General features: G+C 49.1%; 6 protein-coding genes across 6 annotated transcripts; 4 read left to right on the top strand and 2 right to left on the bottom strand.

The window, feature by feature from the left end:
• Window positions 1–4,683: 4,683 nt before the first annotated feature.
• PHACADRAFT_87497 (uncharacterized protein) lies at window positions 4,684–4,993 on the top strand (the record flags this gene model as incomplete). Its single annotated transcript, XM_007391882.1, has 2 exons — window positions 4,684–4,836; window positions 4,883–4,993. Coding segments are annotated over 2 exons (264 nt in total), but the record flags the coding sequence as incomplete, so codon positions are not given.
• A 930-nt stretch (window positions 4,994–5,923) lies between these two features.
• On the bottom strand, window positions 5,924–7,782 carry PHACADRAFT_114036 (uncharacterized protein). The gene is made up of 5 exons (XM_007391881.1): window positions 7,349–7,782; window positions 7,236–7,293; window positions 7,028–7,181; window positions 6,876–6,975; window positions 5,924–6,820 (listed from the first exon to the last, which is right to left on the bottom strand). The coding sequence occupies exons 1-5, from the start codon at window positions 7,404–7,406 to the stop codon at window positions 6,573–6,575; spliced, it is 618 nt and encodes a 205-aa protein (XP_007391943.1). The 5' UTR covers window positions 7,407–7,782; the 3' UTR covers window positions 5,924–6,572.
• A 169-nt stretch (window positions 7,783–7,951) lies between these two features.
• Window positions 7,952–8,798, top strand: PHACADRAFT_86447 (uncharacterized protein; the record flags this gene model as incomplete). Its single annotated transcript, XM_007391880.1, has 6 exons — window positions 7,952–8,038; window positions 8,098–8,204; window positions 8,258–8,315; window positions 8,381–8,447; window positions 8,503–8,546; window positions 8,598–8,798. 6 exons carry the CDS (start codon window positions 7,952–7,954, stop codon window positions 8,796–8,798), a joined length of 564 nt encoding a protein of 187 aa, XP_007391942.1.
• On the bottom strand, window positions 8,773–11,331 carry PHACADRAFT_249828 (uncharacterized protein). The gene is made up of 8 exons (XM_007391879.1): window positions 11,093–11,331; window positions 10,976–11,031; window positions 10,631–10,838; window positions 10,484–10,580; window positions 10,343–10,435; window positions 10,031–10,290; window positions 9,952–9,978; window positions 8,773–9,899 (listed from the first exon to the last, which is right to left on the bottom strand). Exons 1-8 carry the CDS (start codon window positions 11,138–11,140, stop codon window positions 9,078–9,080), a joined length of 1,611 nt encoding a protein of 536 aa, XP_007391941.1. The 5' UTR covers window positions 11,141–11,331; the 3' UTR covers window positions 8,773–9,077.
• A 145-nt stretch (window positions 11,332–11,476) lies between these two features.
• PHACADRAFT_181379 (uncharacterized protein) lies at window positions 11,477–13,142 on the top strand (the record flags this gene model as incomplete). Its single annotated transcript, XM_007391878.1, has 11 exons — window positions 11,477–11,500; window positions 11,560–11,577; window positions 11,633–11,639; window positions 11,701–11,882; window positions 11,932–12,055; window positions 12,106–12,153; window positions 12,209–12,217; window positions 12,274–12,646; window positions 12,703–12,924; window positions 12,983–13,062; window positions 13,120–13,142. The coding sequence occupies 11 exons, from the start codon at window positions 11,477–11,479 to the stop codon at window positions 13,140–13,142; spliced, it is 1,110 nt and encodes a 369-aa protein (XP_007391940.1).
• On the top strand, window positions 13,096–14,380 carry PHACADRAFT_249827 (uncharacterized protein). Its single transcript, XM_007391877.1, has one exon. It carries the CDS (start codon window positions 13,463–13,465, stop codon window positions 13,892–13,894), a length of 432 nt encoding a protein of 143 aa, XP_007391939.1. The 5' UTR covers window positions 13,096–13,462; the 3' UTR covers window positions 13,895–14,380.
• The last annotated feature ends 582 nt before the right edge of the window (window positions 14,381–14,962 follow it).

Below are 14,962 nucleotides of genomic sequence, written 5' to 3'. Positions count from 1 at the left end.
TAGAGAGTGGCTAACAGTATCGGACTTCAAAAAATCGAAGTACAGGTTCTGACCAGAATGTCTGGTGAATCTCAGTCGGGTGGGTGTAGATCACATGCACATGACAAGTGCCCACCTGCATGAGGTGATTGTAGCTGGCAGCATCCTATCCCCTGCCTTTTCCTTTTTGTCAATGATGCCCTTTCAACATCAGTCATATCATCCAATGGGCAGTTTAATGAATTTTGTAGGTGGTTATCTTGAGAGAGACTGTGGCACCTCAGTCAGCAGCTCACATTGTCTGATCATGCTGCTGCGTACATGTGGCAGCAAGGTCATCACCTGGCAAGAGCAATATAAAGAGAAGGAAGAGAACGTAAAGCCATGACATCTAGGTGCATAATCCAGCCTCTGACAGCTCGAAGCATGCCATTGATAAGATTTACATCAGTCTCAGCTTTTAGACCTCACTACAGACAACAGCTGATGGAATACCAATATTCATGTAACACATCACTGACAATAACAATATCTTGTGGACTCTGGTTGGACAGCTAAGCTTGTTTGTGGTGCTGCAGCCAGTGGACAGGCAGGCTGCATGGAATGCAAGAAACTCCACAAGCATAGACACGACACCTTTGTCAAGACCTAGGCATTCTGTATAGATTAAGAAGGAAGTGCTTATAGAGCATGTAGGTTAGGTGCACAATGTCTTACATGCTCCAAACTATGGGCTGCCATGTTGCCATGTTGCTACTGTTGTGCAGGACAACTGGTGTGCCATTATCACTCTTGAGTCTCAATCAGAGCATGAGCAGCTCTATGTTTCTGATGCTCTGACACTTCTCAGATTGTTTTCCAATGTTTTCTCAATACAGATATGCCCATGCATATCAAAACCAAAGTCTGGCACAGAATCACCAGCAGCTCCGCTGCACTGGAAGTAATATACAGTTTTTTTGTACTATTGGGAATGTTTTATTAAATAGAATATTATTTAAACATAGCATATGCTTGCATACAAAATTTATAAGAGAGGGGTGAAGAGAAAAGTGAGATGTATGCAACCAGCACCTCGACTTCAGCCAGCCACATTCTTCATGTTGAGGTCACATGTGTGCAATCCACACCTGCCCAACCAATTGTCACCAGGCACTCTAGCAGAGACTGCACTTCAATTTTTTGAAGTCTGTTGCAGTCTTGCTTGGCTTTGTCCACAATGCATTCAGTGATGGTTTTCATGAGCTATAGAAAAGATGGACATGACAAGAGTCCAGCAGTTATAGATCACCTTGCAGCTAGCCAGACCAGACAAATGTCTCATAAGCAATGCTCTGGCTGGTTGATGTAACAGTAACAAGTCATATGACTAGGCTGCTATAAAATAGCACTGGTCAGAGCATGATGAGTCCATCATAGACTTGTCCAGACAGTAATATGTTACCATACATTAGGACTGAGTTAGTCTTGTTTCAAATTGGCCACCCAGAGATTATACACCATAAATAGGCTATGTCAAGTTTGAATTACATAGCAATGAAATGTGGCCTCTAACTTTAACTATAGACCAGCCGTTTATTTGTTCACTGTATTTAAACCAGGATTTTGCTCACTAAATTATCCGTTAAAATAACTAGCCAAACATAAGCTGTTATCAGTTGCAAACTGATTTGCTAAGATTTTAGAGGGAAGAATCATTATATCACTGTCACAGAATACATTTGACAGCAAACATGCATTCATCAACAGGAGCCAGCTAGTAACATATGGCCTGCCATTGGCAATGAGAGTAAATAGTATTTTTAAAGCTGGCAAATTATTGTATTCTAAACTGGATACATCAACAATGAATCAAAAAGGCTGCAGAAACCTAGCCTGAACCTTGCTAGAAAGGTCCAGCTAAGCATCTCTGACCTGACATCCCTAGCCAGAAAGGCTCAGCATGACACCTTTGGCCAGAAACATCTGACCTAACATCCCAAGCTGGACACACCCAGTCTGATACCTCTGAGCGAAAGGATCTGGCCAGATATCTCTGGCCAGACCTTTCCAGCCAGACATTTCCGAGCTAAACAGTCTTGGCCAAAGATTTCCGGCCAGACAGTCTCAGCCAGAAATTTCTGGCCAAACAGTCACAACTAGACAGTTTCAGCCAGACTTTTCTGGCCAAACATTCTCACTGTCAAACATCAGCAAAAAAATTACCTAATTATCTAGGATGGCCAGGCTAGATAAAGGCACCCATGAATATAAGTCAACCCATCCTGGGATTGCCATTGCCATAATAGATAGAGCACCTGTATGCTTTGTAGAGCTTACCAGTCTGGGTAGCATCATCATTCTGAAGAGGTTTGCTGGCCATGGCAAGGCATTGCCAGCGAGCGCCAGTCTGGGAAGTGTTTGCCGGAGCGCTCAAATTAGTTTATTCAATATTCAAAAATATTCAGGGCCAGCTCACACACAGAAAATGGAAAATGGAAACACAGTATATTCACGAAGCTACATAAGATACAAAGGCCGTAGGTGGCACAAGTGGCAACAGAGGATACTTGCACAGTCCACATAGCATGCAAGAGCATGACATCGCCACATATGAATGTATCTAGAGGAGTCGCAAATGTGAGTGCTCATGAGTGCAAAAACCTGCATATTGCGAGATGTACTGTGAGCACATAATATGCGAGGATGCACTAGGAAACCTTGAAGATCAGCAAGAATTGCATCAGCATGTAATATGCGAGAAGAACAGATTGCTTACTAGTGCTGGCGCAACGGCGCATGGTGTGTGGCACAACCTACACCTGCGACCTTGTGGTCCTCTTGCTGGCACCACGCTCCTGAGAGCATTGCACATTGTGTTGCAGGCAGCATGGAGGGAGAAGTTCATGGTAAAGTGGTCATGGTCATGGCAATTATGTGCAGGTGTGGTGTTGTTCGTTGGGTGAGCAGCGATATTCTGCGCGAGCCTACAGGTGAGAGTTATGATTAGTCTGAGTCGAGTGCATATATGCATGTCAAAGACACTATATGCGTCAAGATACTACATAGATAGGTATATATGTGGACTTACATGCTTATAATGCCACCTCGCGCTCATGTTACAGCTCCATACAAAAGCTGCCGGAGGACGTGCCACGGCTACCGTACCTGTGGTCAGTCATGCGAGGTGTCAGCAGGATACTTGCAACGACAATCTACATGCACCTTGGCGCATGCTCCACCTGGCAAGCACTCGGTGCAAACATCCGTACGGTATCGTCACGACAACAATGGAATGGAGTGCGGGAGTGTCCGCAGGCGTTCACCGGACTGGCTCAAGGCTCAGACTCGAGCACAGTGGTGGAGAGGAAGTAAGAGACATGGGGAATGGAGAGGTGACAAGGGCCCTCCATAAGTATCATGACGTAAAAGGAAATGTAACTTTAGGGGAGGCCAAAGGAACCTTGTGCAGCTGTTGCAGAGAGGACTAGAGGCGAAAAACAAGCGGTGACACGTCCCGGCGTAGGTGACGTTACATCACAATCAGAATCTGGGTGACCAGGTTATAGCATATTGAGTTTTATCAGTATGGAACCCGAATTTTAATGACGTACCAGCATGAGATGAGATGGCAATCAGCGGCCATGCGATACCAGTAAGGTATTGCTTGCTCTTGCATTGCCAGCATCTATCAGGCTGCTAGGCGCTTGTATGACAACCCATTGCTGACCTACAACCTATTTTTTTGCTGATGAAAGATATAATAGACTGCTATTCTCTAAAACATTCCACATCTGCAGTTCAATAACAAATGATAGCTTAGAGACAATATTAACAATGGCCTTTGTTATTTCATGAAAGACAGTGAGTTCTACTTTTATAATAACTAACATGTACAGTCAACAAGATGCAGCTTCTTTCTCTTAACATATGCAATCTCAGCAAGCCATTGATAGAAGTCAAAGTCCAATACACTACTGACCAGTGCTTAGTTCTGTCAGTAATAATGAAACATTGTCATATACATGTTTACCATTGTCATTGTAACTATTGTAACTGAATTATGTGATTGACATTCCTATAACTAATACTGTTTGGTTCACCTACAAAACATCAGAGAGAGGGGCACCACGTAGCAGATGAATTTCAGGGGCCTCAATGGGGTAAGTTAGGGTCTCACACAACTCACCGGAAGACAACTAATGCTCTTCATAGGATTATAGTATTAGCTGAGCTGCAGTAACAAGATGCCAATTCAACAATAAAGGGCAGAAGTGGGTAGCTGCAAAGGTAGTGTGGCTGGTGACTGTTGCATTGGGTGGTGGCAGGGCTGTTAGACCCATACAGTGGAGGTTGCAATGTATTCTATGGGTTTTACACAATGTATATAGCAGTCGTCCTGGTCAATATATTGATTGTTTTCTCCTGCATTACAACCAATGAGCTATGAAACAGCCTATTAATTTGTGAGAAAATCGCAAAATAAGAGCAAAAATATTCGAAGCGCCGCTGAACCGCCGTGAGCTTGCGCAGGTGGGTCGTCATGTGGCAGCCAGATGGGAGGTCTGAAGTCAGCTCAGGTACTGATTTTGGTGGCGAGCGTCCAGACGTTCAGGTGCCGGGTCTCCGGTTGATTATCCCATATGTGGCTCGGCGCCCGGCTCCCACCTCGGCTGTGCACTTGCGACTGACCACCAACTCCAGCACGTCATATTTCAATACGTTGTAGACATGTCCAGTATACTCGCTGTAGTGTCTCCACTGACGCCTCATGCGGGCAGTTGTGGATACTGTGGACCTCCGGGAAAGCGTAGTGAACGAAAGACTAACGTTCACGCCGCGGAGCTCACCCTGTTGGACTGTTCATGCACGGTACGCGTGCAGGCCGATACCATGGTCTACCGAGAACGAACGAGACTTTTAGGCTTACCAGATGATGATTGACCGTGGCTGGAGAAGGTCCGGCGCGTACTGCTATAAACCTGACCTTAAGCAGTCGTGTTGTCCGCAATATACCATCAAGTATGTGTCCTAATCTCTCGTTTAACTTTGTATAGGTTGAACTGTCAATCGTTTTTACAGACTCGACGCGACGCAGTTCAGACCTTCGAAGAGCCAACGCAAGCTTGTCAACCGGTGCAGTCTAGGCAGTCTAAACCAGCACGTTGTAATGCTGACGCCTCCTCAGTTTCAACCACTGGATCCTGCATAGCAATGACCATGACAATGAGAAGTACGCCACAAGTATCCGTTGACGGTCAGTTGTTTGATGCGACAAGCAGGATCTCGAAGCGGAAGGTAAGCGCGGCCAAGAAGGCAGAGTTTACCTTAGTAGATGCGATCCACTACGCTGAGTCTCGTCTATCTGCTCAAGAAAACCCCGTTCACAAATTCGAGGTCAGTTTAGCAAAGTTGCTAGCTACTTGCTCTCAATGCGTGCTAGGTTACCCTTGAGCCTTCTTCGTACACAGAAGAGAAATTTGCGCTATATCAACGATACCAAAGGGACATACACAAGGAAGAGGAAGACAAGAAGACGTCGTCATTCAAGAGATTTCTTGTTGAGAACACCCTGAAGGTTGAGATATGTGTCTATGTCTCCTGAGTCATACTTACCGTTCCCGGTAGCGCGAAACCATTCCCTACACACACGAACCGCCGCGCCATCTTCCTAGGGAGTATGGCGCATATCATCAACTGTACCGACTAGACGGAGAGCTCATTGCGGTCGGGGTCATCGATATACTGCCGAGCTGTGTCTCTAGTGTCTACTTCATGTACGACAAGAAATGGGAGAGGTTTTCGCTGGGCAAGGTATGTGGCGTCCACCATAGTCGATGTCCGGACCTCGCTCACATTCTTCCTAGCTCAGTGCTCTGCGGGAAACAGCATTGGTGCAAGAGATGCATGAAGCTGGTGCATCTGGGATGCGGTATCTCTACATGGGTGAGTAATTGCACTTTCGTTTCGCCTACCTGCTGACATCTAGGCAGGGTTCTATATCCACTCGTGTCAGAAGATGCGATATAAAGGCGAATACGCACCTTCATATCTCTTGGACCCTGAAGAATATTCTTGGCATCCTCTCGAAGAATGTAGAACCATACTAAATCAAGTTCGCTACGCTAGTTTTGCGCATCCAGAGCACAACATCGAAGGTGTATATCAGGGTCCAAGTGGGTGCGACCCGGGGATGCCGTACGGCAGTTGCTGACACGAACGACAGCCCCAACAGCCACATTGCCTACGGAGATTTTGGAAGACTTGCTCCTCCTTGTTCCTGGCCATGGCGGCAAGCCTATGGTTACACCTGTTGCAGTACGTCGCCTCATTCGCAACCGCTTCGTACATTGACAGCTGTTGCACAGGCTTCGCTTGACTGGAGACAGCCCGCCGTAAGGCTTGCCGTTACCACAGCGTCTCTAAGCCTGGGTGCAGAGTTGGCCAAGCGAGTGGTATTCTACCTCGCACACGAATTGTGATCACAACTAGATTTGTAATATGATTTAGATTATATATGATAGATAATGTTTCCGTTTGAATATGCTGTACATGATCAACAGAAGTCACGACACAGGAGCACAATAGAGCTGCTTCGAAGTGGACAGCGGAAATTAAGCACTAAAATTGACCTTGCTGATGGTGTTCCAGAACTGTTTGCCTTGCGCTGTCGCGAGCTCCAGCTCAAGGGCTGAAGGATATCGAGAGCCGTCCACTCCAGCAAAAGTGCCGGCGCCCCAAGGAGAACCACCGCGAATCTCGTTAAGGTTGGACAGTATTGAGAATGTGGTAGAGTATCCAAGCGGGACAAAATTGATGCCGTGGTGAGTGAGGGTGGAAAGTGTACTGATGACAGTCGCCTCTGGTTTTATCGTTGACAGTGAGCCACCTCTTTCCTTCAAAAATGCTTTACACACCTTGACCTCCGCCCTGGGTGGAGGTTGAAACAAAAACGCCAGCGTATTTGCCAGCCAAAGACCCTTTGGCCCAATGACCACCAGTCTGGTCCCAGAATGCCTATATCCGCCTACTTGGTATGTGCAATATGATCTCCTGAGTACTAACGTACCTTCCACTGGCCAGGGAAATTGCCATAACGGGTAGGGACGCCGAAAATGAAGGCATCGAAGCTGGGCAAGTCTGCAGCGGGCAAGATAGGGTAGCTGGGCTTTGGAGGGGCGTGCATCTTGGCCAGCACCTCGTCTGGCAGTGTTTCCGCAATTCTGACCATAACAGTAAGCAGAGTATACTCTTAATATTGCGCTTAGAGAGCTTACTGGTAGATAGTAGTAGTACCACCCGCGGACTCAACACCAGCTTTCACAGCTTCAGCCACTACGAAGCGAACGATGAGCGCGTGAAAACACAGGATAGCGAAGAGGATGCCAACATTTAGCTATATGCCCATACATAGAGTAAATGACGATGGCGACCCTAGGGGCAGACATTATAGCAGGCTTGCGCGATGTTCTTGTGTGAAGCTTTGAATGCTCTGAACGCTAAGGGGAGACCTTGGACGACCTCACAGGACGATTGGGTCCTTAAGTAGTAGTCCGCTCGATCCATACCGTCATCTAGGTTTGGCACGAGCCCCTCTCTTGGAGACGACGACGCGGCGACCACCGGTGAAGGTGCGAACGCGTAGGGCTGTCTCCGCATAACTTCCCTTCAGCATGTCCTGAATCTCATGAATCAGTCTCTTCGCATCATCCTGCGCGTAGTTTTTATGGGTGTAGATGCGGAGAACAAAGGCGAACGAGAGAAGCAGAGTGGGTCGCGCTCGCGCTCGTTACTCACTACTTAATCAATGATCGCGCTAGTCGGAGTCTTGGCCTGTCTTGGCTTGCCTCTTCGTCTCCGAGCTCGAGTGCCTCCACTTCGCGTCGGCGGATTTGTTTCCCGTCTCAACATGAACTCTCTTCGCAAAAGCATGTCTACCTTCCGCCAATCTTGGAAGAAGACCAAAGCGACATACCCGAAGTTTGCGTGGGCAATGTCAGCCATGGTCTGGCTGCCCACTGGTATCGCATTCAATGAATACTTCTATTCCCTCAAGTACGTAGCCGGAAGAAGTATGCAGGTGCGCCAAATGGTTGAATGTTCAGTAGCCGTTCGGATTCCGACCTGAGAGGCAGCTAGCCCACGCTCAATCCCGATGATTCGTCATGGCAAGATATCGTCCTCTTTGACCATTTCACAGTAAACTGGCTACAAAAATATGAGCGTGGAGACATAGTTGCACTAAAGTGTGTTCAATTGTCATACTATTCGCTCGTTGTGATCAATCCTCGGTTCGTAGGTCACCGCATGAAGGAAAGCTCATCGTCAAACGGATTGTCGCTTTGCCAGGAGACACTGTACGTAGTGGCGATATCCTCCGCAAACCAGCATCTTATAACGGCTATATTTTGTCATGCACTAGATCAAAACGCTTCCTCCATACCCAGATGCCGAGGTGCACATTCCAGAAGGGCATGCTTGGGTTGAAGGTGCGCGATCCCGCCTAACTCGACTGTGATTTCAGTCTCATACTCTTCTTATCAGGCGATGAGCCATTCCGCTCCGAAGACAGCAATTACTTTGGACCCGTGAGTGATATACGCTGCATGTATGAACTGCTTTTAAAAATAATACTCAAGATTCCACTGGGGCTTGTTCAGTCCAAGCTGAGCGTCATTGTTTGGCCACTGAATCGTACAGGTCCTATTTTACTGCCTGGCGATCCGAACCGTCCCAAACCGAAAACCGGCCCAGCGTGGCGGAGAGAGCGAGACGAAGTTGACCGACAGACGCGACGACAAGCCCGAGTAACGGAAGCTTTGAACTCTCCACGACTATAATCATCCATTGCAACGCAGCTAAACAAGCGCCTCGCCACCTCTAATTTGGTGTTGGTAGAGCGTGAAGTCTATGGCGGGACCTATTACATCGAGCAGTGTCCCTTGTCACATCCCAGCAGCGTCCAGAAGAAATGAGGATATGTCCAATATTTATACAGACGCAGTATGCTATGTGAGGTCAGGAGTGAGAGAAGTATTGAAGAATAATGCCGAATGGGAAAACATGCGATGCCAACGGACACGCTCATGTGATAGAAGGAAAAAGCTGCGCGAGGAATACTACACCGCATGAGCCTGCCCTGCGCTGTATTCAACCCCGCCATGCTCGTGTTGCGCAGAGTACCCGTACCCGCTCTGCGCGTATTGCTGATACTGACTGCCCGCCACCTGCTGTCGGCCGTACTGCTGCTGCCCGTTGTCGTACGCGGGCTCGGACGTGTACGCTTGTCCGTACGCGACGTTCGGACCTGGTGATGTACCACGGTAGGCAACATTTGGGCTCGGCGACGTGGCACGGTAAGCGGCATGCGGTCCAGGAGACGCGCCTCGGTAGGTGCCGTGCGGGTTGGCGCTGTATGTGTAGAGATCCTGGTGTGATTGCTGGGTGTAGCCGTACTGAGGTCGTGGTGACACCATGTTGCCGCGTTCCGCAGAGGCAATCGGGGCGGCAGACAACGCTAGGTTGGCCGTGCTACCGTAGTCGTTGTCATCGTACTGGTGTTCCTCTGGCAACGTACCGACGGATGGGTTATACTGAGCGTACGGATCGCCGTGGTGGGCGTAGGGTTGGTCGTAAGCAGGCATAGGAGGATAGTCAGACTGGGGATACCCCATGCCATTCTCCTTATTCCGGTCGCCGTAGTAATAGTCAGAACGGCCGGTGTAGACACTCGGAGCAGCCGTGCGAGTACGAATAGACATAGAGTCGTCGTCATCATCAAGCTTGACGTTAGGAAGAGTCGGTTGAGGGAGGGGTTGTGCGATAAGTTCACCCTTCTTATTCTTCAGGTGGGAGAAATCACCAGCTGCTTCCTTTTTCGCGAGAGCAGCGGCCTTGGCGAGACGCTGCTTGTTCTTGCGCTTGATAATCTCGGCAATACGCTGAGACAGGTGTGAACAGAGTGCGTCTGCAAATGTAGAAGACGAAACACACCTTGTCTACCTTGTGACAACAGTATTCCTGAATGACCATGTGAGTAAAACCCGATCCAAAGCTTATCTTCCGCCCTTACCTTCAAGTTACCCTGAATATGACACAGCAACGGGATGTAGCAGATACCCGCAACAATCAAAAACAGAACCGAGCCGGCGAAGACGAGGACAGTGAAGGCCGTGGACACGGTAAGGGCACTAGTGATGAAATCATTACCGTCGAAGTACTTCGACAACTCCCACCACGGGCCATCATCCTTCTTGGATAGATAGAAGGCGTATAACGTCAGAGCGTTGATAGTTTGCCGAGGGCCATCTGCAAGCAGTAGCCTCTTCCAGCCTAGACAAATAACGTGAGCAACGATACGCCACCATAATGTGGCTATACGCACTCTTGAACGTGAAGAACACAAAGAAGGCAAAGTCATCCATCCGCCTGGTGGAGTTGGATATGTGGCTAAAGAAACAAAAATGATCGTACGACCCTAATATCTGTTAGGGACGTTGAACCATAGCAGTGCAGCAAGACATACTCAGAGAATAGTAGTTATTAGCCATAACGTTAGTGAAGGCGTATGAGATGTCCCGGCTGGCGATGATCCTCTTTGCCTTGTAGGCCTCGTAGGCGAGCTGCAAGGGAGTCAGAATTCTGATACGTGCGATTCGTGTGTCTTACCCACCAGGAGAAAGGAAAAGCAGATACATCCAAAGAAGAGCCATTTGCCGATACTGAATGGGATGGCGACGCATCCATTGTCGGAGTGCTCGGGACAACTGTTGAAGATAGCATTGGACCAGGACGTTGTACTTAACATGGTGATGGCTGTAAAGATATCGGAGATGTACACCATGAACCCTTTCAGTATGATGATGTACAGCCATAGGTACCTAGGACGACGCCAGTTAGCCGCTGCGGCGTTTATTGTCAGGTCTCGGTCCATAGGTACAACTCAATAGACTACGTGTCTGCATCCAGCAACCCACGAGGACGAATAGCACAAAGCAAACACCGGGAAGGCACTCACTTCATACGCATGCCAAAACTATTGTCGGTGAAGTCACGAGTGTCAATGAAGTCAAACTGGGATACGGCGACGAGCATGAGTGCTGCCGGCAGCGTTGTCGCGAGTGATGACGCGTACCTTGTGGTCTGGGACGACCTCACGCTTCCATGTACCTCCGCTGCACATCTTGGTTCAGGTGCGGAGTTGTTGTGTGACTGGTGTCTAAGGAACGAGCGGACAGACTCTGGGGCAGCACGGGCGAGTGAGAGACTGAGGTGAGTCCGGGCCAGCCAGTTACATGCGCAGGCAGGAGAGAACGTGTGTGGAAGCAAAGGAGTGTAAGGTAAGGACTGGAGACGGTTACGCGCAAGATCAAGGGAAGGAATGTGAGGTCGTTGCTTGGCAAGAGAGGCTGATAATAGGCGCGCGCTTCTCACGCATATTGTCCAAAGAAATCCAGGCGCCCATCATCGCTCCTACAGATTCTCTTTAGTGTGACAAATCCAGGCTCGACCAGCGACAATGACGACGGTACAGAAAATCAAGGTCAGTGCTTTTGACAATCATTAAGCCTTTATCGCTAACATTAGCCCTCTACATCACAGGAGATCGAAGATGAGATGGTGAGTAGGCAAAGCGAAGCGCGAATGGTGAAGTGTATTCATACTGGAAACGCAGGCTCGCAGTGCGTCCCACACTTGACGTTGTGTAAGGCTGTCTAAGACATAGACACGGGTGATATACAGCGCAAAAGAATAAGGCGACGAGCTATCACCTTGGACAGTTGAAAGCCAAGCTTGCAAAACTCCGGCGAGAGCTTATCGGCCCGTCCGGAGGTGGTAGTGGTGGTGGTAGCGGTATCGGCTTCGATGTTGCACGTACTGGTATAGCGTCCGTCGGATTTGTAGGCTTCCCCTCGGTTGGCAAGGCGAGCATCACGTTTTGCTAGCTTGTACCTCGCACTCACATTCTGACAGTCGACACTCATGTCAAAACTTACCGGCACGCACTCAGAGGCTTCGGAAATTGACTTCACTACCCTTACGACTGTGCCTGGTACACTGAAGGTACACGGAGCGCCGATCCAGATTCTTGATCTTCGTGAGTGCGTATCATGCTCTTCGCCCAACACATTATTGAAGCTCCTGTAGCTGGTATCATTGAGGGCGCAAACGACGGTCGTGGTAGGGGTCGCCAGGGTAAGTACAGTGTGAAGTCTCAGTCGTTAGCTCTTGTGCTGATCAACTCTTGTAGTCATTGCTGGTATGTCTATTATCACACCTTGAAAGGGTTCTGCTCAGCCGCTGCCGTCTTGACAGTTGCGAGGACATGCAACCTTATCTTTATTATATTGGATGTCCTCAAGCCTCTTGGAGACAAGAGGCTCATTGAGTCCGAGCTCGAAGGCTTCGGTATTCGACTGAACAAAAATCCTCCAAACATCACTGTCCGCAAGAAGGACAAGGGTGGCGTTGCTATTACAAATACCGTGCCCTTGACGAACATCGACCACGACGAGATAAAAGCCGTGCTGAGCGAGTATAAGATTAGCAACGCCGACGTCGCCATCCGACAAGCGGGTGCTACAGCAGACGATCTTGTGGATGTTATCGAAGGCAATCGAGTGTATATTCCGGCAATTTATGTGCTCAACAAAATCGACGCAATCTCAATCGAGGAGCTTGACCTGCTGTACGTTCACGCGAGTGTCCTTCGAGATGCAATGCTCACCTTCATCTCGTATGCAGCTACAAGATTCCTAATAGTGTTCCAATATCTTCAAGGGAATGGCTCAACATCGACGAGCTCATAGAGAAGATGTGGGAAGCTCTGAATCTTGTGCGGGTCTACACCAAGCCACGAGGTCTTCCGCCCGATTACAGCGCCCCCGTTGTCCTCCGCCGGGGCAAATCAACAATTGAAGATTTCTGCAATGCGATCCATAAGGAAATTGCGAAGCAGATGAAATAGTACGTGGCTTTTCGTTGTTTTCTCAGCCGTAAAATCAATTATCTATCCCATATACAGTGCCATTGTTTGGGGAGCTAGTGCTAAGCATACGAGGGGCCAGAAAGTTGGCTTGGACCACGTGCTAGAGGACGAGGATGGTACGTCTGCGGAATTTTCTCTGCATTTGAGTAAGCACCTAATATTCCTTCTTCTAGTCGTACATATCGCGAAGAAGTAGTCAAACTGCTGTGTCCATCACTATGTATCCTATCACTCCTCATGAGACAGTACTCGAATCTCCTAATCCGGTGTTCGGTCGTAAAGTCGACTGCCTAGTGTGGAGTCCTGTCCACGAGTATGAAGTTCGTTCTCACGCTGACACTGCGAGCTTCCAACGTTTTATATGCGTCCAGCTCCTCAGATGTCGCGTCTCGACTACGCCTTACTTCGCCCCGGTCTCGCCCCGCCCCTCACCCCCTTCCCTTAGTAATCGTTGTGCGGCCCCATTGCCTGCCTCGATAAGCGGTGTGGTTTCATCTCGTCCATCGGATGTAATAAATGTTCATCGCCGCCGCAGAAATGGACACAGATCTGCCAGTGGAGAAGATCGCGGTGTCGCCGTTCGATAAATCCTGCTCAGACGCAGATCTCGTTCTGTGTTCATCTGATAGGGTCGAATTCTTCGCACACCGAGCAACGTTGACCATAGCGTCTGAGGTATTCGCGAACATGTCCGCCGACGCAGTGCCGTCTACCCGATTCGACATCGACTCAGCATATCCACATGAAGATTGCGATTTACCTCTCACAAGGCTCGCAGAAGACGGCACTACACTCGATACCCTACTTCGGTTTCTGTATCCCGTTGAACGACCGGTGCTACCTGCCTTGCGAGACGCACTGAACGTTATTGTTGCAAGCTCGAAGTACATAATTAACCACGCCACGGAGGATGCCCCGAAGCAATTCGAAACACTGGCCGAAGAGTAGCCTCTTCGCGCATATGCGATGGCTTTTGTACAACGTCACGAGGACGCGCTTCGAGTCGCCGCGAGAGCTTGTCTCTTGCACCCTTGCCCAGACATCGGCGATCCTGGGATATCGGAGCAGCTGCAGGACGTAACGGTGGCGGGCTACTTCCGCCTGCGCAGCTATCATGCCCCCTGCAGTGTTGCCGCAGTTGCCGTGTCACGGAGACACGGTACTGATACTTCGACTTCCGAAAAACCGTGGTTCACTCACACCCATGACGTCTGCGACATGTATCCTCAGGGACAGCGTTGGTGGCCGTGCGGGTGGTGGCTTCATGACCTCGAGTCCGCGACGACGAAGATCGGCTTGACTCCGCATCCCCGAGCAGCCGTGACACTCGTTGGCCGACTTCTGGAAAAGGGAGTGCGCGACCAGAACCTTTTGGACATTTTCCCCGTCGCTCGCGCGCTGGAGGTATTTGGGAAAGAAGTTGCCTCCGATGTGGAGGAAGCAATCTCTGGTGTGAGTGTTCTGTGACTGGGCCACATCGCGACTTGAGAATGCTGAAGCGTTTGTGATATTTCCAGATACGGCTGGAAGTGAGGTTCTGACAGAATAGCTGGCTTGTCGAGACGCGATGTATGTTAACTTTATTATCCATCTTCGTGAGATGATATTCTGAATGTAGCTTGGCTAGGAGAGTCTGCGTGAGAAGACAGTCGAGAGATGCTTGCTCATTCAAGTGTTAACGAATAAAAATAAATATTGCTGCTAATACCGCACTGTCGTCTCTTCTTCTGGCGTTTTTATGGATGAGCTACATAAAGCTACGAAGGAGGAAGGGTCACTTAGTGCGTTTTTCATTGCAGATGGGGCGGCGTGTTGCTTGTCGACGGTTCGCGTTGCCTTCAGTACTTACGCTAGGCTCATTGCGCTGCAATTTGCTTAGTGAGCACCAAAACCTATCCTTACCCGAGTCGCAGGCATTCGCGCTGCAGAGCGCCCAGGAAATATCGCATGCATGGAAGCGTCAGGGCACGTGTTTGCCGCGCCTGTTTGAACACGAACAATACCCATTCTTTGCAC

This window comes from Phanerochaete carnosa, assembly GCF_000300595.1.
Source record: "Phanerochaete carnosa HHB-10118-sp unplaced genomic scaffold PHACAscaffold_2, whole genome shotgun sequence".
Classification (NCBI taxonomy): Eukaryota; Fungi; Basidiomycota; class Agaricomycetes; order Polyporales; family Phanerochaetaceae; genus Phanerochaete; species Phanerochaete carnosa.
Note: the sequence above shows the minus strand (reverse complement) of the source record. Positions and strands in the feature narration are given on the sequence as shown.

Coding starts and splice junctions, on each gene's coding strand:
- PHACADRAFT_114036 (XM_007391881.1), bottom strand. CDS start 7,406: ATGTCTGCCCCTAGGGTCGCCATCGTCATTTACTCTATGTATGGGCAT. Junction 7,294..7,348: donor GTATGGGCATATAGCTAAAT/GTTGGCATCCTC, acceptor TTCGCTTCGTAG/TGGCTGAAGCTGTGAAAGCT. Junction 7,182..7,235: donor GGTACTACTACTATCTACCA/GTAAGCTCTCTA, acceptor TGTTATGGTCAG/AATTGCGGAAACACTGCCAG.
- PHACADRAFT_249828 (XM_007391879.1), bottom strand. CDS start 11,140: ATGTGCAGCGGAGGTACATGGAAGCGTGAGGTCGTCCCAGACCACAAG. Junction 11,032..11,092: donor AGGTCGTCCCAGACCACAAG/GTACGCGTCATC, acceptor GCCGTATCCCAG/TTTGACTTCATTGACACTCG. Junction 9,900..9,951: donor GTTGTCACAAGGTAGACAAG/GTGTGTTTCGTC, acceptor CACCTGTCTCAG/CGTATTGCCGAGATTATCAA.
- PHACADRAFT_249827 (XM_007391877.1), top strand. CDS start 13,463: ATGTTCATCGCCGCCGCAGAAATGGACACAGATCTGCCAGTGGAGAAG.